The 24777-nt window shown below is 43.3% G+C and overlaps 1 protein-coding gene across 1 annotated transcript; it reads left to right on the top strand.

Moving 5' to 3' along the window:
- Positions 1-1959: 1959 nt before the first annotated feature.
- On the top strand, positions 1960-24295 carry LOC130541986 (inactive serine/threonine-protein kinase TEX14-like; the record flags this gene model as incomplete). The annotated part of the gene is made up of 13 exons (XM_057303869.1): positions 1960-2111; positions 3754-3944; positions 4700-4850; positions 6056-6969; positions 9870-9976; positions 12201-12326; positions 12529-12617; positions 14075-14356; positions 15216-15316; positions 17122-17241; positions 18967-19033; positions 21391-21472; positions 24202-24295. Coding segments are annotated over 13 exons (2449 nt in total), but the record flags the coding sequence as incomplete, so codon positions are not given.
- Between the last annotated feature and the right edge of the window lie 482 nt (positions 24296-24777).

Here is a 24777-nt window from a genome sequence, read left to right on the forward strand (position 1 = left end):
AGCTGAAGCCTAGAAAAACAACTGTCCCAGAATGACAACCAGAAAAGAAGCCCCCCCCCCGCCCCCGCTGCAACTAGCTTTAACAGAGAAGTAAGGGGAATTGTAAGAGAAGAAGGTGAGTGGAAGTAGAAAGAATATAAATGCTGGTTGTAAGTAACTTGTCCCTTACCAGAGCCTTAGATAAGCCTGAAAGGCCTGGGAAGGTAGGTGAGTGTTTCCCTTGAAGAATCACCCCACAAGGTGAAGAGTCAAGCATGCTAGGTCCTCAGAGTATATCTCTGAGAGTAAAACACTCCATTGCTTTTCCTGTGATACTAATATGATATTGACATGCCTCTAGGCTGTTCATACTATACTGGGCCACACCTAACTATTCAGCAATACAACCAAAAAGTCAATACGAACTTTTCTAACTTGATGGCTTCCTGGACTCACTATCATCTACCAAAAGCTCTGCTGAAAAAAATATTATTTAGGGAATTTTGCTGAAAGTCTGAGACACCCATCCCATCCTCAAATCTATCTTTTGCCAGACCAGCAAAGAACTTCTGATCACTTGCTTTTTAAAAAAAATTTAATTATTGGGGCACCAGGGTGGCTCAATCGGTTAAATGTCTGACTCTTGTTTTGTCTCGGGTCATGATCTCAGGGTCATGAGATTGAGCCCCACATCAGGCTCCACGCTTAGCAGGAATTCTGCTTAAGATTCTCTCTCTCCCGCTCCCTCGCCACCCCCCCCCCAGCACATGCTCTCTCTCTGAAATGAATCTTCATTTTTTTTTTTCATTTTTTAAAAAGACTTTGTTTATTCATTTGAGAGAGAGCACAAGCAAGGAGAGAGGCAGGGGGAGAGGCAGAAGCAGACTCCCCACTGAGCTGGGAGCCTGACATGCAGCTTGAACCCAGGACCTGGAGATCACGACCTGAGCTGAAGGCAGATGCCCAACCATCTGGGCCACCCAGGTGCCCCTGAAATAAATAAATCTTTAAAAAAACGATCTACTAGCTTTCACAGTCTTTACCAAATACCTACCATGACATTCATGTTAATAACTTACTTGTATAGTGCTTTATGGCTCACACACAAGATCTCATTAGATGCTCCTGACAGCTGTAGACAGAATTCGGTGCTGACCTCACCCTGAGGACTCTTGTTGGCCCAAGAGACATTTAGGATGTTCTGACTTAATTCTCAAGGAATCTAGTTGGGAAGTTGAGTTTTTCAAGCCAATCAGTGAAACTTTTGAGTGCTGGACTGAGAAGGCTTTTTCCCAAGAGGGCAGAGTTTAGAAAAGAAACAATCACGAGGAATTGGAAGAGTCCCACAAGACTTTGATAAAGCAGATGGGGCTTGAGGAGTGGTCTTGAAAGAGTCTTATCCCCATTTATTCAAAAGTAGGCGTTGAAGCCCTTGTGTAAGTTTTATACGTGATATAAAAGACAGATAAGGTGCCTCTTCTCATGGAGTTGACTCTAGCAGAGGGGAGAAGAAAATAAACAGTAAATAAATGAACAAACCTTCAGAAAATAAGTGCTCTGAAGCCAGTAAAATAGGACTCTAGGTGGTCAGGGAAGGCCTCTCTGAGGTGATTTTTGAGCTACTACCTTTGTTACAAGAAGCAGCCAGTCACCGTGGGAGCTCTGGGTAGAGCATGCCATACAGAAGAAGCCAGTTTGCAGTGCAAAGACCTGAAGTGGTGACGTACTGGAGAAACTCAGAGCCGGCCCCTGTGACTTGAGTGAATGAGCAAGAGAGAACAGTCAGATGTGGTGAGGGTGGGCAGAGCCCACTCTGGTAGATTGGAACAGCAGGCGGTAAGGGTTAGCTCAGGGTCTAGCTGGGTTTCTAGAAGCTCAAGGAGGTTGCCGGTGTTCAGAGCAGATGTTTCACAAATGGACTGTATGATGGTCACGACGATCCTTTAAGACATGAACCTGACTTTGTGTTTCCTCCTGCAGCCAAGATGGACGTGTACACAGGGACCTGACTCGAGTGCCCCTGCCGACCCAGCTGTACAACTGGGCTGCCCCAGAGGTGATCTTACAGAAGGCAGCCACAGTGAAGTCGGACATTTACAGCTTTTCTATGATCATACAGGAAATTTTAACAGGTAGATCCAAGAACACATTGACTGTGACCAGAGTCTCTGTTCTTAGGTTGGATTTTTTTTCCCCCAAGAGTTACTTAGTTTTATGAAAATGCAGGACATAAAAGAAAAAGATTGCTTCAAGGAAACTTCTTTGTGTTTATGGAAGATATGAGATGATGTCCCAGAAGTCTTTCTCTTTTAACCTGTTCTTTGAGACTTAGCAAAGCCCACCTATCATCCTGTCAATGGTAATACATTTAACCTAAGAGAAGTTTTTATTTATTTTTATTTATTTATTTATTTATTTATTTAAAAGATTGTATTTATTTGACAGAGAGACAGCGTGTAGCACAAGCAGGGGGAGGGGCAGGCAGAGGGAGAGAGGGACAAGCAGGCTCTCCACTGAGTAGAGAGCCTGACACAGGGCTCGATCCCAGGACCCTGGGGTCATGACCTGAGCTGAAGTCAGCTGCTTTTTTTTTTTTTTTTTAAAGATTTTATTTATTTCTTTGACAGAGAGAGAGAGAGACAGCCAGCAAGAGAGGGAACACAAGCAGGGGGAGTGGGAGAGGGAGAAGCAGGCTCCCAGTGGAGGAGCCCAATGTGGGGCTCGATCCCAGGACTCCGGGATCACGCCCTGAGCCGAAGGCAGATGCTTAACGATTGAGCCACCCAGGTGCCCCATGAGCCACCCAGGTGCCCCAGAAGTCAGCTGCTTAACCAACTGAGCCACCCACGTGCCCCCCAAGCAAAGTTTTTAAACTGAATATTGCTGTCAATGCTTAGGGGTCTCTGAGAGATGTCCCTTAAGGAACTTGTAAATGAGGGACACCTGGGTGGCTCAGTCAGTTCAGCTTAGGTCATGATGGGGGGGGGGTCGTGGGATCAAGCCCCATATTGGCAGGCTTCCTGCTCAGTGGGGAGTCTGCTTCTCCTTCTTCTCCCTCTGACCCTCCCCCTGCTCGTGCTCTGTCTCTTGCTCTCATTCTGTGTCTCTCAAATAAATAAATAAAATCTTTAAAAAAAATTAAAAGAAGAACTGGTAAATGAGGGGAAAAGACTGGCCTTAGAGAAGTAAACTATGAAATCAAACACACCTAGCGTTCCTTGTGTATATAAGCAGTGTCACTTGAAAGACGTGGAAGCCCTTCCAAACCTGCAGGACCCTAATGTGAAGGAAGTGATCACATATCTGAAGACACAAGGAATCTTTCAGGAGAGGGGAACACACAAACACACATTCAGTAAAACCACGTTCACTGAGGGGGTAAGTGAGAGTCCCTTTCCGTTTAGCAGTGTTTACAGGCTGGGAGGCAAAACCACACCTTCCATGAGAGGAATGCATTGGCCTACCCATCCTGAAGCCATGACACATCCCCTGTGGTGCCCAGGTCTGCCAGCAGGGAGCCCACGCGCACATGATGCCAACAGTACTTCTTCCTATCTCTGCCGCAGGGATTTCCCTCGTAAATGGGTAAAGTGGCCTTCTTGTTTATATGACTGGACTTACAGGCAGTTTTTTCTATAAAAAGAAATTAATATTTAAAGGGGTTGAGTGACTTGACTAAGGTTACCTATTGTTACCTGATTTTTTTTTAAAACATGATTTCTTAATGATAGTAGGATTTAATGCTACTCTTTCCTATGACTTTTTCCTTAACAGATAACATACCCTGGAATGGTTTAGATGGCTCAGTTATCAAAGAAGCTGTAGTCTTGGGAAATTATTTAGAAGCTGACGTCAGGCTTCCAAAACCTTACTATGATATTGTTAAGTCAGGCATCCAAGTCAAGCAGAAAGACCGAACTATGAACCTTCAAGATATCCGGTACATTCTGAAAAATGACTTAAAGGTAAGCTCTGAAGCTGTTAGTTTATTTCAGCTTACTCATCACAGTGGTGTAGGGGCTTAGAGATCAGGAAGAAGCTAGAGATCAAGTTGTAAGAAGTTTGGGAAATTCTCATTTCATCACACCCTTTCTGGGCTCCCCAGAAAAGGAACTCCTAACTGCTTCACTTGGTGAGAGCAACAGGGAATTGATGAAGGAGGCTGGGGAAGGTCAGCACATAGAGGAGCATAGGCACATGATGCGATTCAGTGACTGGGAGCTTTTGTTATTATGTAATTTAACTTAATTTTATTTTTAAAGATTTTTTTTTGTTTGAGAGAGAGAACGAGTAAGAGAGAGAGAGAACACAAGTAGGGAGGGGCAGAGGGAGACAGCAGATTCCCTGCTGAGCAGGGAGCCCAACATGGGGCTTGGTCCCAGGATCCCAGATGCTTAACTGGCTGAGCCATCCAGGCACCCCTATTGTTATTATTTTAAAAATATTGATAATAACAATGAATTAGCTAATTTGAGTTATAGTCAGTCTGTCCAACAGGAGGAAGAGGGAATGTATTTGATACCTAGATCTGTTTCAAAAACATCTGTGTCAGGGCGCCTAGCTGGCTCAATTGGAAGAGCATGGGACTCTTGATCTCAGGGTTGTGAGTTTGAGACCCACATTGGGTGTGGAGATTACTTAAATAATAAACGTAAAAAAAACAAACAGTGACATTCAGATGATTATAAATATGTCTTTAATAATATTTCCCTTGTTAAAGGATTTTCTTGGAACCCAGAGAACTCAGCCAACTGAGAGCCCCAAGGGGCAGAGATATGAACTCCATCCTGATGTCAATGTCTATCTAGGACTGACCTCAGAACATCTGAAAGAGACCCCTAACTTGGAAATAAAAGAGCTGAAGGAAACGGGTATGGCCTGAACCCACAGGTTAAGCATTATTGGACATGACTGTGCTATGCGAGTTGCAGCTACAACCAGTCAACGCCTCCGCACTGCGCGTCACTTACACTTGGAAATGGTGGATGCCTTAGGGGAGGTCAAGGTCCTTGAAATTACTAAGTTAAATTTTTTTGGCTCCATGTACACCTTTGTTGGATCCAGAACTAAACAGTTACAACTAGTTTATTTCTAGCATGATGTTCTTAGGAATTGATTTAATTGCTTCACAAATAAAAATGGTGATTTTTAGATTCAAAACTATTACCTGTTCATTATAGAAAACAAAATCATACAGAGAAGAACATTACTTACCATTTTAATTCTGCCACTTCGAAATAATTTGTTAATATTTTGATGTTTCCCTCCAGCCTTTTCCTATAGCCTTAAAGCTTTTTAGTACATTTAGAAATCTTAGAATTCAGAGCTAAAAACGACCTTGCAATTATCCAGCTTAATATTCTCATATTCCTGATGAGAAAACTAAGGGCCAGAGAAGTTGAGGTTTGCTTAGGACTCCAGAGCTTATTACAGAACTGGAATCCAGGCCAAGTGACCATTCTCTCTGTCTCTCTTTGGACAGGGCTGGAAGCCTCCAGAATGGCAAGACCCCCCCCCCCACTCTCATTACTTTGGCTCCTCTGTCCTGTTCTCTGCAAGCTATACACCATCAACCAGGGGGGATGGGTGGTCAGCTCTGGTGTTATTTTTTGAATTATGATTCTTCCCGTAATGCAGGGGCCTCTTGGGAAGTGTTTTGGCTACTTTTATCAGATACTCACCAAGAGCATAACTTTAACTGACATGAATATTCAAACTCCTGTGTATGTAAAAAAAACTGTGGATTTAGTCCTTAAGATTTAGGGGTCGGTAATTTCCATGTCCTGACAGTTATGTGTGTTTTGAACACACTATAACTTAAACTTAGAACATTTTCCCCAGGGTTTGATCTCTTCCCAATTTTCTACCTCAACTCATGTCAAAATGGAAATTTTCATCTGTTAGAAATACCCTCACACCCTCCATGAGTGTATCTGGTAGTCTTGCACACCTATGAAGGGAATGGGAAAATAAAAAGCTGTTTTCTCTGTTCTCACTGCACTTGAGCAGCATGCCAAGGCTGCTTAGCTGCTGCATGTGAACACTTTAATCAGTGGCATGTTGTCATTCTTTCCAGCAGGCAGTCGACTTCATTCACCCAGGGGTCCCCCTTCTCCCACCGAGAAAGCAACACCAGATCCTCGGGTTCTAGATTCAAGTATGATGGCCAAGGAGACTCCAAACCAACATGCTGCTTCTCCTGCTGGGTCTGTGGCAGAAGAGGCTAGGAGCCCCAGCCCAGGTCAGGCAAGCCTCAGTAGCTTCGAAATCAATGAGATCTACTCAGGCTGCCTGGACAGGGGAGCTGATGAGGAGGAGCCCCCGGGAGCCGGTTCATCCTTTGAGGGGGCTGGACCAAGCCAGGCAGATGAACTGAAGTCCATGGAAGAAGAGCTGGAAAAGATGGAGAGAGAGGCATGCTGTTTTTACGATGAGGACGAGAGCTCTTCAGAAGCCAGCACAGAGCTTTCCTTTGAGGACTGGGATTGGCAAAATGGTTCTCCTAGTTCCCCCGACCTGCCTGCGCCAGCCAGAGAAGCCAAGGGCATTGTGAGCGATAGGTGCATGACTGAGGAGTACATCAGTAAGTGTGTGCTGAATCTAAAGATCTCACAGACATTAATGCAGCAGAATGCCGATCTGCTCGGGAACATCCAGCGAAAGATCGGTCAGCTTGAGATGATACAGAAGGAGCAGGAAGAGTGTAGGTCTTGGTGGGCTTCCTCAAGGGAGTTTGCAAACGTCTCTGACTCCCCTTCAGCCTTGGGCCCACCAGCTTCCAGATACGTACCTCCTGTCGTGCAGCTTCCAGGAGGCCAGCAGCCTTACACCAGTGGCCGTTGTCTAACCCTGACAAGGTCTTCCATAGTGAAAGATTTTCAAGGGGGACATTTTGGCAAAAGGTCCAGGAAAAGAAGTGGCTGTGGCTGGAAACCTGTCACCCAAGTCTCTGAAGAAAGCACTGGAGATCAGTCAGAGAAGAGCCATCAGGTACAGCTAAGAAGTAGGAGGCAGTGGGGCGCCTGGGTGGCACAGCGGTTAAGCGTCTGCCTTCGGCTCAGGGCGTGATCCCGGCGTTATGGGATCAAGCCCCACATCAGGCTCCTCCGCTATGAGCCTGCTTCTTCTTCTCCCATTCCCCCTGCTTGTGTTCCCTCTCTCGCTGGCTGTCTCGATCTCTGTCGAATAAATAAATAAAATCTTTAAAAAAAAAAAAAAAAGTAGGAGGCAGGGCTACATGAGCAGGATCTGGAACATGGGTCAGCATGGCCCCAACCCCCGTGCAAGGACTGACATAAATATAACCATCTCAGAGGGGTCCTCTTGGCTTTGGGAAATAAGGCCTCTAGGAAGGGATTCGAAGGTAGATACTCTTCATCTCTCATTCCAAACCCAACACACAGCCCATGTTCTTCTTTATAAATCCTGTGCATCAGATTGGACCATATGAAATTGCTGTTTTATAGGTCAGAATATTCAAGTATTGACAATTTTACATGATTCACTTACTAAATATGGTATTTTGGGCAGGTATTAATTCCCATTCTCAATTGTTTATTCATTTACTCACTCATTCAGTAAACATGTATAGAGCCAGAGGCTATACGTTAGACCCTGGGGTATGATGATGATTGAGCTACAGGCTGTACTTACGTGTAGCTCCAGTGTGGGACAGAGGGGCCTGGTCATCAAAGAAGACACCTCAAAGGAGGTGAGAAGACACCACGGGAACCGTTCTAGGAGGTGTAGCTTGAGGCTTAGTGAGGTTGCAGAGTGGCTCCTGCATGAGCTCCTTAGGGGCCTGGGTCTTACTCATTCTGTGCCCTTGTAGGGGTACCTGGCACACAGAAGGTACTTGATAAATGGTCCTTGAAGGAATGAATAAATTAATGAATTTGAACAAGGTCACATATAGAGAGCTGACTGTCTCTCTTTTTTTTTTTTAATTTTTTATTATGATATATGTTAGTCACCATACAGTACAGCGTCGGTTTTTGATGTAGCGTTCCGTGATTCATTGTGGCTGTCTCCTGAATCAGAATTTTAGAGACAATCAGCCCCGTCATTTTACAGAGTGTGAGGCTCAAGCTCAGTGGCTTAACCTTCCTAAGGTCCAGGTGTTCCCGAGGTGAGGTTGGGATAGGAGAGGTCAGCCCCATTAGGAGAAGGATTTTGTCACTGAAGTTATCTAGGATTGCTGGCCTGTGGTGATAAAAAGCTGGTCAGCTTTTAGTGGGTTTTATTATAGTTTTAAACTTCTCCACCTCTAGTGCACCCCTTTATTGCCCGCACAGGGCAGACAACTCCCACCACCCGCAGCCCTTACCGTGCCACTGCCAAGGCCCACGGCTGATTAAGGGCAGGTTTCTTCATGCCTTGTCTGCTGTGCTTTCACTGTGCCTTGCTGAACTTCAGTGAGACTGCAGTCCTCGCTTAAAACATTTGGAAAAGCACTGGCATTTGTTTTTGTATAAAGAGAAGGCAAAAAGAATTTACTTAGACTAATATTTCTGTTTCTGTTGAAAATTCAGATTTCCTAGAAAACTATTAGAAATAACTTTTCTTGTATATTATGTTTTGCTTATCTATTGCTGTGTAGTAACAACAATAGCCCAAACTTAGTGGCTTAAAATAACAGTGATATATTATTTTTTGCAATTTTGTGGGTCAGGAATATGTTAGGGCTAACCAGGACGATTCTTTTACTCCATGTGGCATGGGCTGGGATCACTCCCTTGACTGTATTCAACTGAAGGCTGGGCTGGGCAAGAAGGTCCAAGGCCTGCCTCATTTATATGCCTGGTGCCTTGGGTCATTCCTTTAATTTCTCAGTTCCTAAATTTTTAATCGTGCCAAATGAAAACATTAACAAACTTCCCATTATTCTAAATACCTATTTTGACTACATTTCTCAATATAGTCTAATCTTTCCCTGGTGACCATGACATTTTTCAGAACATGTGTTATTTGATGCTCTATAATAAAGTTGTTGTCTTCAGCCCCTGCTAAGGAATCTTTGTCCCCACACAAAGGCCTCTGGAGCTCATACTTCAGGGAGCTTATGACCATTTTTATGCATCCTCTCACCTTTGGGCATCTTGCCGCCATCCCAGCACACCACATTTGTTGCCTTAACTTGCTGCAGGTTAGGAAATATAATGAACTAAGTTTGTTAAAATTAGATTAAGCAAATCCAGACTTTTCTCTTTGGAATAAAATACATGGGCTTTAATTTAATTTTCTTCTATTTCCAAAGTATTGTAGCTTTTATTTTATTGTGTCTTATTTTTATAACATCCCCACGGGTGGATTCAGGTAGATACTATTTTCCCTGTTTTGTGGATGAAGGAGCTGAAGCAGAAGACTCTCTTAGGTTATTTTGAGTAAGGATTAGACTAGAACCCAAGGCCCAAGGCTCCTGCCACAAAGCTTGCTGCCTTAATAATAATATAGGGGAAAGTTATTGGATTTTTAAAAAGATTTTATTCATTTATTTGACAGAGCACAAGCAGGGGGAGTGGGAGAGGAAGGAGCAGGCCCCCCACTGAGCAGGGAGCCTGAACAGGGCTTAATCCCAGGACTACAGGGTCATGACCTGAGCCAAAGCAGATGCTTCACCACTGAGCCACCCAGGCATCCTGAAAGTTAGTGGGTTTTTGAAGTCTGTCTTGTCTGCTCCTAGTCTGGACTGGGTTTCTGGGGGCCAACATTTCTGTGTAAAGACCTCCAGCCAAGAGATGAGTTACTAGAAATGAAATGTGCAAAGGGAAATCATCTTAGTAGGTCTGGTTATTTCTGCATAATTAGTAAGAATAGCTTAAAAAATAGAATGTGAGAGTGAAGAGGAATTCCTTCATTAAAGCACTGAAACATGTTTACTGCTTTTTAAGCTGCCCACTTTTTGTGGGCCCGGAAAACAGAGCACAAGTGAACAATCGCAGCCCACTCAAGGAGCCAAGCGCAGTTTGGAAAGAAACAGGAGCCCCAATACCAGCAGGTGGGTTAACATTTTGTTCTTTGTGTCACCATGCCTTTAGACTCCTGTGTGACCCCAAAGCCCCTTAATGATCTTCATGTGTCTTATGACAAAGAGACTGTGAGTGATGAAGAATTCTGACACAGAAACAGATCTTGGCAGGTTTTCTCCTTCAGGTGAGTGGAAAGAGCTGTGTAACGGAAACCTGTAGGAGAAAACATCAAAGGTAAAGGAGCTGGCAGGTTAATCAGACAGAACTCATCATTTGTCAAAAGCAAAGCACCTTGCCTTTCCAAACCTGCCCGGATTGTTCTTCTTATAAAAAGAAATGCCAGGTATTCCATTTGTCAGTGCTCCAGAAGCCAAACTGTTTGGAACAGGGTTCAAAATAAGCATCCCTGACGCCAGAGCAGGGGTTGAACAGTTTAACTGTTACAGTGAAGCCTCTGATTTCCAGCCAAATCAGTGAAATGAATTGGCTTCAGCACAGATCATAGGAAGGAAAGCATATGTGTACACTGAATTTTTAAGAATTTAGGGAAAACAAATTTTATTTTGCATAGGAGCAATTATTATAGGGCCAATAATTGTGTTTCAAGATAGACTAATCTATCAATTTCAGCTTTCCTTTTCTGTGGTTAAATGGTAGCTTTAAACCATGGTTTTGAAGTCAGTTCTTCTGGGAAAAACGTAATTTTTTGTCTCTCTCCCAGTGGTGACTGAGACTCAGTTCGTAAATGTGTCCACTAGGGAGAACCAAGGAAGATGCCCAGACATTTTAGTTCAATGTAGTTTACCTTTACAGAGAGAATTATTAGAGAACCAACTAACTGGCATCGAAGGGGTTAGAGCTCACATCATTGAGAGAAGCAGATGGGGTGACAGTAAGGCCATTAGATGACAAAGCAAAGCCATAGTTGTGGCCTCTGCTACACCCATTCACCCTGTTCCCTCAAAAGAACAAAACACAGATCAAAGAAAAGTTTGACATTTTGCTGCCAATCCACCTAGTCTTTTTGTATGCTTTTAAAAGATAAAATTATAATTATATGCATATTGCTACATTTATTTATGTATTTATTTATAAGTAGACACCACACCCAGTGTGAAGCCCAGCATAGGGCTTGAGCTCACAACCCTGAGATCAAGACCTGAGCTGAGATCAAGAGTCAGACGCTTAACCAACTGAGTCACCTAGGTGCCCCCACATAGCTGCTTTTATATCCTGATTTTTCATCCTACATTAGAACAAGAGCATTATCCCACATTATTAAATAACATCGCGGGATGGGGGCACCTGATGGCTCAGTTGGAAGAGTGTGCCACACTTGATCTCAAGGTTGTGAGTTTGAGCCCCATGTTGGGTGTAAAGATTACTTAAATAAAGATTAAAAAAAGAAAACATCTTCTGAATTTGGACTTGTTGGATTTCCCTCATTGTTGAATTTTAGGTCGTTTCCTGCTTTTACCCATTTTGAATAGGGCCGCAGTGACTTGTTAGTGAAACTTTCTGCACTCTGGATTATGTCCTTGACAGGTTACCGCAAGCAGAGTTACTAGGCCAAAGGATTTAAACATTTTAAAGATACTTGGTAGCTGCTGCCAAATTGCTCTTTAAAGAAGCCAGCCAGATCTGACCTTTCCAGTTCGGCAGCCTCTCTGTGTTCTGGTCCAGTGGGCAAGTGGGACGTTCAAGATAACGAGGAATTCATACCTATGCCACAGGTCACATGTTTTTGAGGAGTTACTTTAATAGACGATGAGATGTCTGTATGATCATGGATATGTAGAGGAAGAAAGACTCCCTTGTTTTTCAGATGAGGAAACGTTGGTCCACAGAGATTGAAGTATGCCAGAGGCAGGCAGCTGGTTAGTGGCAGGTAGGGTCTAGAGCTCAGTGAGACTAGGCTGAAGAGCTCTGAATGTCCTTCAGGCTCCCTGGTGCCTTAAGGCCATGTTTGCAAATGTTAGTTATTGTGCTCTCACTGATATGCAGGTGTGCCTCTTACTGGAGAATTCTGATCGTAGGGCAGGAACAGTTACTGAACCATCACCTGTGTTCTGTGGCATAGTTGGGGTGGGGGGGCTCTTCTAGGGCTCAGAAGTCTGTCTGGTGAAACTGGGTTTCAATTGTGGGTTCCTTCTTCCTGTGAAAATTTTTCAGTACTTTTAGAATCATGAAATCTGAACTTGGAAGCTGAAAAAACCCTTAGAGGTCTTCTAACACAGTCCTTTCATTTCTTAGCCAGGGAAGGCCTAAAGAGTCCAGTGCCCGAACCATGCTGACTCAGCTTAATAGTGCACTTGTCACTGTGCCAAGCCACCCCAAGGGACCTCCCGCATCATCCAGCCCTGGCCAGGGCTCTACTAGGTAAGGAGTCGTGTGGTCTGGACGTTGGGGAGTCTGGGGCTCTCTGGTGGTAGGCAGGAGTCAGTGCAGCCCCAGGAATGGCTCTGAGAGTAGGGGCTGGTCTCTGGGTGGGCTGGTGGGCTTAGGCTTGTGTCAGGAACTTGAGCAAACTGGTGTATTTGTGTCCACCCTGCTCCCCTTCCCCCAAACCTATATAATTTAGGATCAGTATGGAGTCTGTATCTTCTGAAATCTGTAACGCAAAGTCAAGAAATAATGAAGATGATGGAGAGGTACATTTAAAATGGAAAAGTGAGTAAAGAGTCATAGGTTCTGTTGGGCCAAATGAAATTTAAAGTATATTTCTAACCTGCTTGTTACCTCTAAGTACACAGCCCATATTGCACAGCCTCCCACGTTCTTTTCTTCTGTTGGATCATTCTAGTTTAAAAGCAAGGCCTTTCTGATTACAAATTGCAGAAAGGAAATGCTTTTTTCTTTCTTCTTCTCCTTCTCCTCCTCCTCCCCTCCCACTCCCCCTTCTCCTCCTCCTCCTTCTTCTCCTCCTCCTTCTTCTCCTTCTTCTCCTTCTTCGTTTTTTGGTTTACCACGTAGGAAAGATAAGCTTTTATTAAGATGGGTCTTTTAACATTGTTTAAATGAACATGTTTTGTGTTAGTAGTCCAAAGAAAAGAGACTGTCAAGCCTGCCACTGTGTATACTGTTCTGTTCAGTGATTTGTTTTTCTGGGAAAAACTTTTTTCATTTCTAGGCTTTATAGGAAATATTTCCATTTTATATATATATATATATATATATACACACACACACATATTATACATATGTGGATGTATATTATACAAAATGGATATTACACATATTATACATATACATTTATATATATATACATATATATACACACACACACACATATTATGTAACAAGTGTAGCAAAACAATACACAGTGGAATTTTTTTTTTTTTTTAAGATTTGATTTTATTTATTTGACAGAGAGACAGCTAGTGAGAGAGGGAACACAAGCTGGGGGAGTGGGAGAGGAAGAAGCAGGCTCCCAGCAGAGCAGGGAGCGCGATGTGGGGCTCCATCCCAGGACCCTGAGATCATGACCCCGGGCTGAAGGCAGACGCTTAATGACTGAGCCTCCCAGGCGCCTCCACAGTGGAAATTTAATGTGCAACATTCATTATGAAAGTAGAGAGCGTGAAGTGTCACTTTTGCATATCCTGTGGGCATTTCCTTTTATATCAGTTTTAGAAGCTTAAAAGGATATGGTGTCTATGTTTTTTCAATACTAATGTTAAATGACATAAGCAAAAGTATAGAACATTTGTAATGAAGACATGCTTATGCAGATACACATATAAACATATATATATATACACACACACACACTCCCATAATATGAGCTCTGCATAGTCTAAAGATGCTAGACAAACTCAAATAGAATCCTTTCCATTAGTCTCTACAGACTGGGGGCTGCAGATGTTATTTTCTTATAAAATCTTCACAACAAGAAGGTCTATCTACAAGTTTTCTTCTACCTTCCATTCCAAAATTCAGAAATGAACTGAAATTCTGCCCTTCCCTGTGTTACCAATTCTCTTTTCTTTTCCCCTTCAAGCCAAACAGAGCAAGTATGTATGATGCATTTCTAAAAAGGCAACTATGAAAGTATTATATAGCTCTTTAAGAAGCAAAAGCTTTAGTTTCCAATGTTCATTTTAAATGCTGTTTTCCCTTCTCTCCAGTGGAAGTGAAAGAAATGGCAGAGAGAGCAGCTACTGGGCAGCTGGCGGTACCACCTTGGCATCCTCAGAGTAGTGTGACTTTAGAGGGTGAGGCTAAAAGTGAGCCTGATCCCCTGCTGCAGCCCCTGCTAAGGGACCCTGAGAAGGTGGGCTGGCAGTGCATTGTAGAGTATCCCAGGAAAAATGATGAGCCAGGAGGATATGGCAAGTGTGGCAGAATGGACAACAGTGACCGTGACAGTGACCAGCGTGGCAGACAGCCTGGGCCTCAAAGCTTCACCAGTAAGTTCAGTTGGAGGAACTGGGATAGGTGAGCTCTATCAAGTTATTAGCTCTCAAAAATAAGTAAGCCTCCTAGCATATGTCCTTTGCTTGGTCTTCTCTCTTTTCTCATCTCTCTGGGAACCCTGAATTGCAGGGGAAAGCAGCATTCTCTTTTGATTCCACTGGCCTTCCTGAAGGTAAAGAAGTCCAAAGATTCGTGAGTTTTTCTGTTACTGGAGCAGACCCATTTGCTCAAAGGAAGTAAAATAATCTCTATACAGTGACCCCGTTCTGGCTCTAAGCTGGCAGGGAGATGAACCTTTCTTACCTGAGTGCAGTGGTAGATGCCCATTCCCTACTGCCCATTTCCTTGCATTGCATTTTAAGCCAGAAAAACTCCACTGGCTCCCAGAGATTCTGTGCCAGAAGAACCTAGAGGCAAATGGCATTGACTGTCATTACTTTATAGATTTATAGGTTAAGACTGAAGGCCATGTAGTTCCACTTGGTAGTTTGCTTGCAAGCAGGGCATGGAATATTATTTCACAATAGTTTACAAGTCAAAGAAAGATGCATCTAAAATTATCACTTATCTTAGGTAGAAAATCTACTGGCTTGGGTACTTTCAGTTTTTAGAATCTGTTCCTTTTCAAGCATGTTCTTGAATGCATGGGCAAAAGGATTGATGATACAGGACCGTGTGTTGGGGCCAGGCCAAACTAACAGTCTCTGCTTTCTGGACTGAACCTGACAAATGGGACATGGCTACCCTTGGCAGAACAGTCACACATCTCTTCACTCACGCCGCTCTTCTCCCCTTCCATGCCATCTAAATATCACTGAATGACTATGGCCCTGGTTGTGTTAAAATCATTAGGTATCGGGCACCTGTCTCCCAGAAAAAATGAGCATCCAGAGCATAATGAAGTCTTTCAAGCAAGTTCTGATGCCTCTGTGGTTATTGAGAAATCTTACAGCGTAAGTAATATGGCTTGCAGAGCCAGGTTGAACCCAAGGACCTAATAAAGTAGAACTGAGTTGTTACGTACTATGCCAGTGAAATAATATCTGTAGTAGTTCTTTTTTGTTGAAGTATGTGCTCTCATGCCTCTGACATGAATGAAGAAGTCTTTCTTCCCTGCCTAAATACTTTTTGAGTCAGTTCAACTCAAAGCACACTGTATCTTGGAGCTTGTGCAGAACACAGGCAAATGTCAGCTTCAGGAAGCCCTGGAACTTCCTGTCTAGTTGGATAGATAAGACCAACTCTGGAAGTGCAGTGTGAGGTCAGGTATCAAAGCTCATGGCCAGCAGGTGACTGAGGTCTGATTGGAGTAGGAAGAGCAAGGCTAGTGTTGTGATGAGAGTGCCTTCACCTAGAATGTCCTCTAAGACCCAAATTCAGCTCTCAGTGGAAGGCATGTGTTCATGCCTGACAACCGCACCCCAGCAGGATCAATGCATTGAGGCTCCAGCCCTGCTTCAGGGTTTAATACACCCTTGAGGCATGCAAGCTGGGCCACAGTCCAGCCAGGCTAAGGAGCCAGAATCTTTTATCATTATGATACGAGGACACAACCACTTAAAGAATATACACAGCAACTAAAAATGAAGTAATATAAAAATACAATTGTGATAACATTTAAGGTCTTTCAACGAACATACTGTTGAATTTAATCATAGCACACAAACCACTCACAAGGATAATTTAAGACAATTTATTCGTTTTCTCACATGGGGGCTGGAAGGATAGGCCATGTTAGGCATACTGGCTTGGCTGGAGAAGCAAGTCTGTCAGGGAAGTGGTGAGGGTATGTGAGGCCAGTCTTATCTGAGAAGTTTCAATTTGATATGAGAGGTAAAGGGGAGCATCTGCCAAGCGCATGGGAAGATCAAGTGTGTGGCAAAAGCAGCATCCAAGGAAGTAAATGAAAAAACCTCTGCAAAGAGATGACTGAAGGTGTGGAGAGGAGCTAGTAGCCTGCCCATGTGGGGATCAGGGCCTGAACATGGAGAAACGAGCAGAAAAGGAAAGGGTGGAACAGAGATGCTGAAGAATTAACTGGTACTTTTGAATTTTCAAGTGTATTTTTCTTATTGAGATTGCATTGCTATTTTTTTCAGAAGATTTATTTATTTGAGAGAGTGCACATGTGCACAAGCTGGCATGAGCGGGGGAGGGGCAGAGGGGGAGAGAGAATCCTGGAGCAGACTCCCCCCTGAGCTTGGAGCCCAAAGAAGTGGGGCTGGATCCCAGGACCCTGAGATCATGACCTGAGCCAAAATCAAGAGTCAGATGCTTATCTGACTAAGCCACCCAGGCACCCCTGCATTGCTATTTTTAACATCATGTTCCTTCGCTTGCTTTTAAACTGTAACACCCATGGGACTCCTCAGTTCTGAGCGGCCTCAGCTTCCTCGTCTGGAGGACGAACCATCTGTGGCTGTTCAAGCTCAGTCCCAGCTTGAGTTGTCTAGGGCCTTTCTTCTTAGAATTTCAGAGCAGAAAGGTTGCCCAGCTCCCTCCCCCTCCATTGTAACGATGAGGGTGATGAGTCTCAGGACTGTCATTTGCCTCACTTGCTGCACGGGGTTCACAGCTCACTGTGGGGAAGGAGGGCAGAGGCAGGTGTGCAAGCAGGCAGGGAGGGCTGGCTCAGGGAGTGTCAACCCTGACTGCTGGGTAATTTTAGCTAACCCCATTATTAACACAGCATCCAACTATGAAGGGATTTGTTTATAATGGACACCAACCTAAAAGTGATCTCCTACATTATTAATAGGATCAGTCCGTGCGATCAACTTGTTCACCAGAATCTTCTGAGGACATAACAGATGAATTTTTAACTCCAGACCATGAATATTTTTATTCCTCGACTGCTCAAGAAAACTTAGCTCTAGAGGTAAAAACCACAGTACTTTTCAGCTTTCTCTATTGCCTTATTCCTTTTAAGTTATTTTTATTGAGGAAAAATAGCTTACACATGAAAGTGTATAATGTTAACTTAGCAGTGTTTTCATGTTTTGAAAAGACATCTGAAAAATAAGATATTTGAGAATGGAAGGTCATGTGCAGTTTCTCCCAAAACGGTGGTTCCTGCGTTTGTACAGCACTTTGTACTTTTTTTCAAAACACCTTTCTTCATGTTACCTAATTCACCTATTCTTCCTGTGGAGAAGAGAAGAAGGCCTGCCGTTCTTCCTCTGTGTGAAGAAGTGGTGATCGGCACATGTAGGGAATTAGCCCTGGCCTGCCAAGCTTCCGTGTCCAGGGAGCCAGGATCAGAAGCCAGGCTCAGCATGAATATGGTGCTGGGCAGTGAGTGGGGCTTTCTCGGGAACCAGCCCAGCTTTGGCAAGCACGTCTTTGCATAGAGTATTTTCATTTGTAAAATGAAGCTGGTTGGATTTTCTTATTTATTTATATAATTACTGCCTCACCTTCCTACTAACCTGCCACCTTTTTTGGACCTTTTACCAATATGGAAGGTGGGGTGGAGGAAAGGGAGGATTGATTGTATGTCTTAAACACAACATTTGACTGACAAGAATTCAGTGATGCAACAAAAGCATCATTTACACTATTGTGCACTTCTAATAACTCAGAGAAGTTTTTCATTATTAATCCTTCAGCTATTCTTGATTTTACTTGAGCAGACTGGGATGTTAAGAAAATCTTTAATAGGGGCGCCTGGGTGGCACAGCGGTTGAGCGTCTGCCTTCGGCTCAGGGCGTGATCCCGGCGTTATGGGATCGAGCCCCACATCGGGCTCCTCCGCTGTGAGCCTGCTTCTTCCTCTCCCACTCCCCCTGCTTGTGTTCCCTCTCTCGCTGGCTGTCTCTATCTGTGTTAAATAAATAAATAAAATTAAAAAAAAAAAAAAGAAAATCTTTAATAAAAAGATACAAAGCAGTCCTCCAGAAGACACCCCCCCCACCCCGGGGGTCTCCTCCCAGTCACTGCACCCTCTCAAAGGAACCAGTATTTTGACTTCTCACCCCAGAAAGTAACTTTGCAGTCTGGGCCATTTTGCAACCTTCTTTGGCTTTTCTTTTTTCCTTATTATTTATTTATTTATTTATTTATTTATTTAAAGATTTTATTCATTTATTTGAGAGAGAGGGAGGGAGAGAGAGCACGAGCCAGCGGAGGGTGGCAGAGGGAGAGGGAGAAGACTCTCAGCTAAGCAGGGAGCCCAATTGCAGGGCTCGATGTCGGGCTCCATCCCTGGACCCTGAGATCATGACTTAAGCCAAAGGCAGACGCTTAACTGACCGAGCCACCCAGGCGCCCCCCCAACTTTCTTAGGCTTTCCTGATGAAGGTCCTAAGAATCAAAACATCTTTGTTGGAAGGTTGGGAAGAGGAGGGGATAATGACATAAAGAAGGGAAAAGTCACACAATTCCTCCTCACAGTGGGAGGCAGGGGAGGGCTTGCTGAGGAGGAACATAAAGTACAAATGATCCTTAATGTCTTCGAAACAGGTTTGTTCTTTTTCTATTAAAGATGCAGGAACCTTATAAAGATTTTCAAGGTTTAAGAACATCAAGAAATTCTCCTTCTACCTTTTGATTATATGTCGGCCTCCAGTGACCCTTCTTCCTTTGCTCTTTTATTCTTTTGTAGACTTCAAGTCCCATAGAAGAGGACTTTGAAGGAATACAAGATGCGTTTGCCCAACCTCCAGGCTCTGGTAATAAGCTCTTAAAGCAAATTCCTTTTCACTTGCCTTCAGTTTCTGTTGGATGACAGATCTTTAGAGCTGGAACAGTCCTTAGAGATAATCTCCTCCAGGCCTTTGATTTTACAGATGAGGGAACCTAGGCTCAGGGATTTCCATTCATTAGAATGAGTCTCCTGCCCCTCACCAGCCTCCTGACAGCCACATATTGTGTTATCTGTACTTCCCCTTGCATTCTTAGAGCATATGTTTAGTGCTTGCTGCTGCTGCTCTCCGTTCTCCCTGTCCTCCCCCCCTCCCCTTCTTCTTCCTCTTCTTTTTCTTCTCCTTCTCCCTCCTCCTCCCTTTTCCTCCTCCTCCTTCTTCTCCTTCTTCTTTCCTTCTCTAGTCTTTCATTAAATTTCTGACCCCTTTGTGGCACATAACAGGTGTTTGGTTATCTTCACTGAGCTGACTTGAGGGATTTGCCCAGGCCATACAACTGGTTATTCACACAACAAAAACTAGAACTTGATCTTCATGTTCTTCTCCACCCCAAAAGACATTTTCCTTTGTTGGCTTAGCATCTTGGCAAAGAGTTAATAACAGCCAATAGTGCACAGTCAACATAACATCCTTCCCTTGGGAGGCCTTGGGTTCTATATAACTCAGCAACTGCTTTCCGTTACGTGGGAAGTTAACCTTGGATCAGCAGCCTGGGTGTGGCACAAGATAAGATATAAGTGAACCACTGGTTCTGATACAGACATTTAAAAAATTGTACACTTTTACTCTTTTATGGTATACAGCCATCTATTTTAAAGCCAGAGTTTCGCACCTACTGAGCCAGGTAGCTGTCTGTGGTCATGTCTCGACATTCTGAACCCAGGCATGGTGTGCTTGGGTTCTGAACTTACTCCCTTCCTCCTGCCTCACACGCTGTCTTCTGTCTCTAACCTGATTCATGCCCCTGTCGCAGCCAAGACCATTTTAAGAAGCAGTAAGCTTTTAGATGAGCAGTTAAATCCTCAGGACAACATGTATTAAAAGTCCCCAGACCTGCGTCTTGGGGTGTCCACTTCTCTCTCTGGAGCCTCCGCCCATGATCACGTTCTTTGTGAGCCTTGCCTGCATGTAGCCATTTCACTTCTGTTTGGAAGAGGGTTGAGTGGGATAGAGAAGTTGTGGGGCAGGTAGGTCAGAAATCCAGGACGAGTTTGGTACAGACATCTGAAGTACATGAAGAAGCCTCTGATTTCCACTCATTTCCTGCTTTTGGCCTTTCTCTCTCCCCGTTTCCAATAGGGCTCTGACATAAACCCCTTCCATACCAGGTGATGCCACGGGTAACAACTGGACACATGCTGGGTTCCAAGCCCAGTTCTGCCACTGATTTTTCCCCCCTGCATGACCTTGGGCAAGTCATTTTACCCCAGAGCCCCACCCTCCCTTTGTATAAAGTAAAGAAGAGAGACTCTAAAATCTCTAAGTGTTCCTCCAGCTCTAATTGTGCTTATTAGGAATTCCTTTATGCTTTCTAGGTGTTTATGCTTTCTAGGTATTTCAAAGAGGGTCATGGGAAGAAGAACCCCAGTGCTTCTCTACTGGTGGGGCTTCAGACCTCCTTGGTACCTGCTAAAGGTGACACTGCTTTGGTGGGCCTCCCCATTGCCCACCAGACCAGTGTTCCTAAGGAATGGCAAGGGGATCATGAGCATTTGCCAAGGGGGCAGGCTGCTCTGTCTGTCCGCTTCTCCATAAATCAGAGCAGTATAGTGGTGGGAAGGAAAATGGGTAGTTAGTACTGTCTGCCCTGAGGTCTGCAAAGTGTCTTACTGAGAACTGGTGGGGAGTAACTTCGGACACTTGAGGTCAAGGAGAATAGAAAATAGTTGAATTAGTCGTGTCATGTCCGTGTCCCCCCCCCCCCCCCCATGCTTTAAGTGGAGTCTGATGGCCAAGAGGCCCCGTTAGCCCTCTGGGAATGCTCAGCTAATGGTCTTTTTTATTTGGAATCCTCAGTGAACAAACAGTTCTTGGTTTCAACGCCCCCTGGTGTCTGTTGACAGGAACCAGGTCAGTTTGCCTTCCTGAAAAAACAAAACAACATTTGTCTCCAGAAATAACTGAGTGGTTATAATTGAAAGGCCAGTAAATGGCTTGATTGTATTCTGAGTGTCAGAATGTAGTTACCCCCTCTGAGCAAGGAAAATAAACTTTCAGAGCAAAACCTCTCCTACAGCACTCAATCCAAACCCAATTAGGAAGCACTTTGTTTATTCAGATTATTTCTTATTCTGGACCAGGCCAAGGGAAATTCTAGGGAATGAAAATAATAATCTGAGTTGGCAAAAATTCAGGAAAAAAATGTATTTACTTTATTCTTTCAGATGAAGAAAAGTTCCAGATGAGAAAAAGCCTTGGAAGGAATGCTGAAATTTTGACCAGGTCTCCATTCCAACCTATACGAAGGTATGTGCTAATATTTTATTCACAGTTTCAGACTCACAGAAGTAATGTTAAATAATGATAATATCCCATATTTATATATTGCTTGTGCTCAAATGTTTTAGCCAGCATGTCATAAAAATGAGCTTTAAACGTCTTAGCTTTCTTAGGACTTGTTCAGCAGGATTCTGAGGGATTGTGAAGAGAAGTCATTATCTGTATTCAAATCCTGACTCTGCCTTTCTATCCCTGTGACTTTGGTCAAGTTTCTCAACCCTTCTCTTCTGTTTCCCCATTTGTAGAGTAGGAATAAGAATCCTTACAAAGAATGTTGACATAGAGATTGAAAGTAATAATATAACTCCTGGCATTAATTACAGAGAAACGAAGACTTAACGTTCATATAAAAATATATACGTAGGGGCGCCTGGATGGTACCGTTGGTTGAGTATCCAACTCTTGGTTTCCCCTTGGGTCGTGATCTCAGGTCGTGAGCATGGAGTCTGCTTGGGATTCTCTCTCTCCCTCTTTCTTTGCCCCTCCTGCTCGTACTTGTGTTCTCTCTCACTGTCTCAAATAAATAATTAAATCTTAAAAAAAGAAACACATACATGAATGTTTATAGCAACTTTATTTATTTATTTTCCTATTTTTGCAACTTTATTTGTAATAACCAAAAACCAGAAACCCAAATGTTGTCTAACAAGTAAATGATTTAACAGATTAGTACATCCATACTATGGAATACTCCTCAGCAATAAAAGAGAATGAATTATTGATACATGCAACAACCTAGATATATCTCCAGAGAATTGTGCTGGGTGAAAAGAACAATCCCCCAAAGTTATTTACTGTATGATTCCACTTATATAACATTCTTGAAATTATAAAATTATTTGAGTAGTTTCCAGGGGATAAGGTAGAGGCAGGCAGTAGGAGGGAAGTAGACATGCCTACAAAAGGGCAGCATGAGGGGACCCTGGGTGGCTCAGTCAGTTAAGCATCTGCCTTGAGCTCGGGTCATGATGCCAGGACCCTGCGATCAAGCCCCGCATAGTGCTCCTTGCTCAGTGGGAAGTCTGCTTCTCCCTCTGCCTGCTGCTCCCCTTGCTTGTCCTTTCTCTCTTTCTCTCTAATAAATAAATAAAATATTTTAAAAAAATAAAAGAGCAGCATGAGGGATCCCTGTGGTGGTGGAAATGTTCTGTATCTTGACTGTATCAATGTGGGTATCTTGGTTGCGACATTGTTCTATAGATTTGCAAGATGTTACCATTCAGCACTCAATCCAAACCCAATAAGGAAGCACTTTGTTTATTCAGATTATTTCTTATTCTGGACCAGACCAAGGGAAATTCTAGGGAATGAAAATAATAATCTGAGTTGGCAAAAATTCAGGAAAAAAATGCATTTACTTTATTTACATGGGTAAAGTATGTTTCTTTAAACTTCATGTGAATATGCAGTAACCTCAAATTAAAAAGTTTAATTAAAAAAACTAATAATAGGTGTAAAGTGCCTGATACCATAACATTCTATTTATTTTCCCTATCTCTAGGTCTCAACTTTTTTTTCTATAATAATTATAGCTTAGTATTTCCTAAGCAGCTACTATATACCAGGTACTCAGTTTTCTCAAATTTAACTTATGTAACAGCCCTCTGAAGTATATGCTGTTATCTCCATTTTATAAATAAGGAAAGCGAAGTTTATTTTTTCTAAGGCTGCAGTTAGTAAGTGGATATATCAGTCAGGATACGCTAGATCATGCTATATAACAAACAACTCCCAGATTTTAGTGGCTTAAAACAGCAAAAATTTATTTTTTGCTCATGCTCCATGTCCATTGTGGATTGGCTAGAAGAGTTCTGTGCTATATTACCTTCTATCCAAGAGCCAGACTGAGGAAGACCCCAACCTTGTGTTTCCTTGATTGCTGAGGCAGGAAAAAGGGAATATGAATTGTGCGCTGTCCTTAAGGTTTCTGCCTGAAAGTGAATCACTTTCACTGGTTAAAACAAGCCATGCAGCCATTTATATAAATTAGGAGGGCCGAAAAGTGCCGTCCTACTGTATGCTTGGAAGAGAAACAAATACTCCAGTGAACAGAATTAATAAAGTCACAACTCAATCCAAAATCTGTGCTCTTTCCTTTGTACCATTGGTTTCCTAGGAATATTGCAAAGATTAAAAATATGAAAACATGGAAGAATTTAGCATGGGATCTGGCTTATAGTTTGTATTCAACAGATATTGAAATTGAATCCTAGATAGTGGTTAAAGTAGAAACAGGTTAAGTTTGTCTTCAGTGTTCTTTTCCGGTCATTTTTTGGCATAAGTCTCTCTTGGCCTCGCCTGATGATCCATGCAGGAAGCTGTCTCACAGTTGGAAAGACCCGACGGCTATGCCCTTTGCTCCAGCCTCCATCCCCAGCAGATTTCCTGTGCTCTCTTGATTTCCTCAGGAACTTCTCACTGTCTATAGCATCATTGGCTGATTTCAGATGGGCTGATGCTTAGAGGGTATTTATTCAGTCTCTGGAGAGGAAACTGAGGCCCAGAGCAAGGCCCAAACATGCCTGAGAACATATGGCTAGTCAGTGGCAGGCCCAGGACCAGAACCTACTTTCCACTTCTGAGCTTAGTGCCCTTGCTGCTGCTTCTCACACGGCTGATAAACTGGTCCCTTGTACCAGGTCAGTGCACTCTGCTGACAGGGGATTCATATAATTTTCTCACTTTCTCTCTTACAGTACTGAAGGTGAACAGGAGGAGACGTTAAAGGAATCACCAAAGGAGCTGAAAGACAAAGACATGTAGGGCCACCAAAGCGTTGCCTAAGGATGCTGTGTAGTCTTGGTTTTAGGGGAATAGTATTTCCTTATTTGTAAGAGAATACTTTCTTCCCAGTTTTACGTATACATTTAATGTGAGCGTGTTTCTGCTTTCGCAAAAAGCTGCTATGGTATGATCTAAATTAATAGCATCTTTTTTTTAAAGATTTTATTTCTTAGAGTGCGCATGCACTTATGCGCACACATGTGGGGGAGGGGCAGAGGGAGACGCAGACTCCCCACTGAGCAAGGAGCCTGATGTGGGGCTCAGTCCCACCAGCGCGGGATCATGACCTGAGCCGAAGGCAGACGCCCAGCCAACTGAGCCACTCAGGCACCCCTAGATTAATAGCATCTTATAATCAAGGAAATACAGTGATAGTAATGATGATGATGATATTAATAAGTTTACACTTGAAGTAGATGAAATCTGTTTTCCACATAAATATACTTTCATCTGTGGAAATAGTTTATTTTTAGCTGCTGAGATATGTT

The sequence above is a fragment of the Ursus arctos genome, unplaced genomic scaffold (genome assembly GCF_023065955.2).
Source record: "Ursus arctos isolate Adak ecotype North America unplaced genomic scaffold, UrsArc2.0 scaffold_283, whole genome shotgun sequence".
Lineage (NCBI taxonomy): Eukaryota > Metazoa > Chordata > Mammalia > Carnivora > Ursidae > Ursus > Ursus arctos.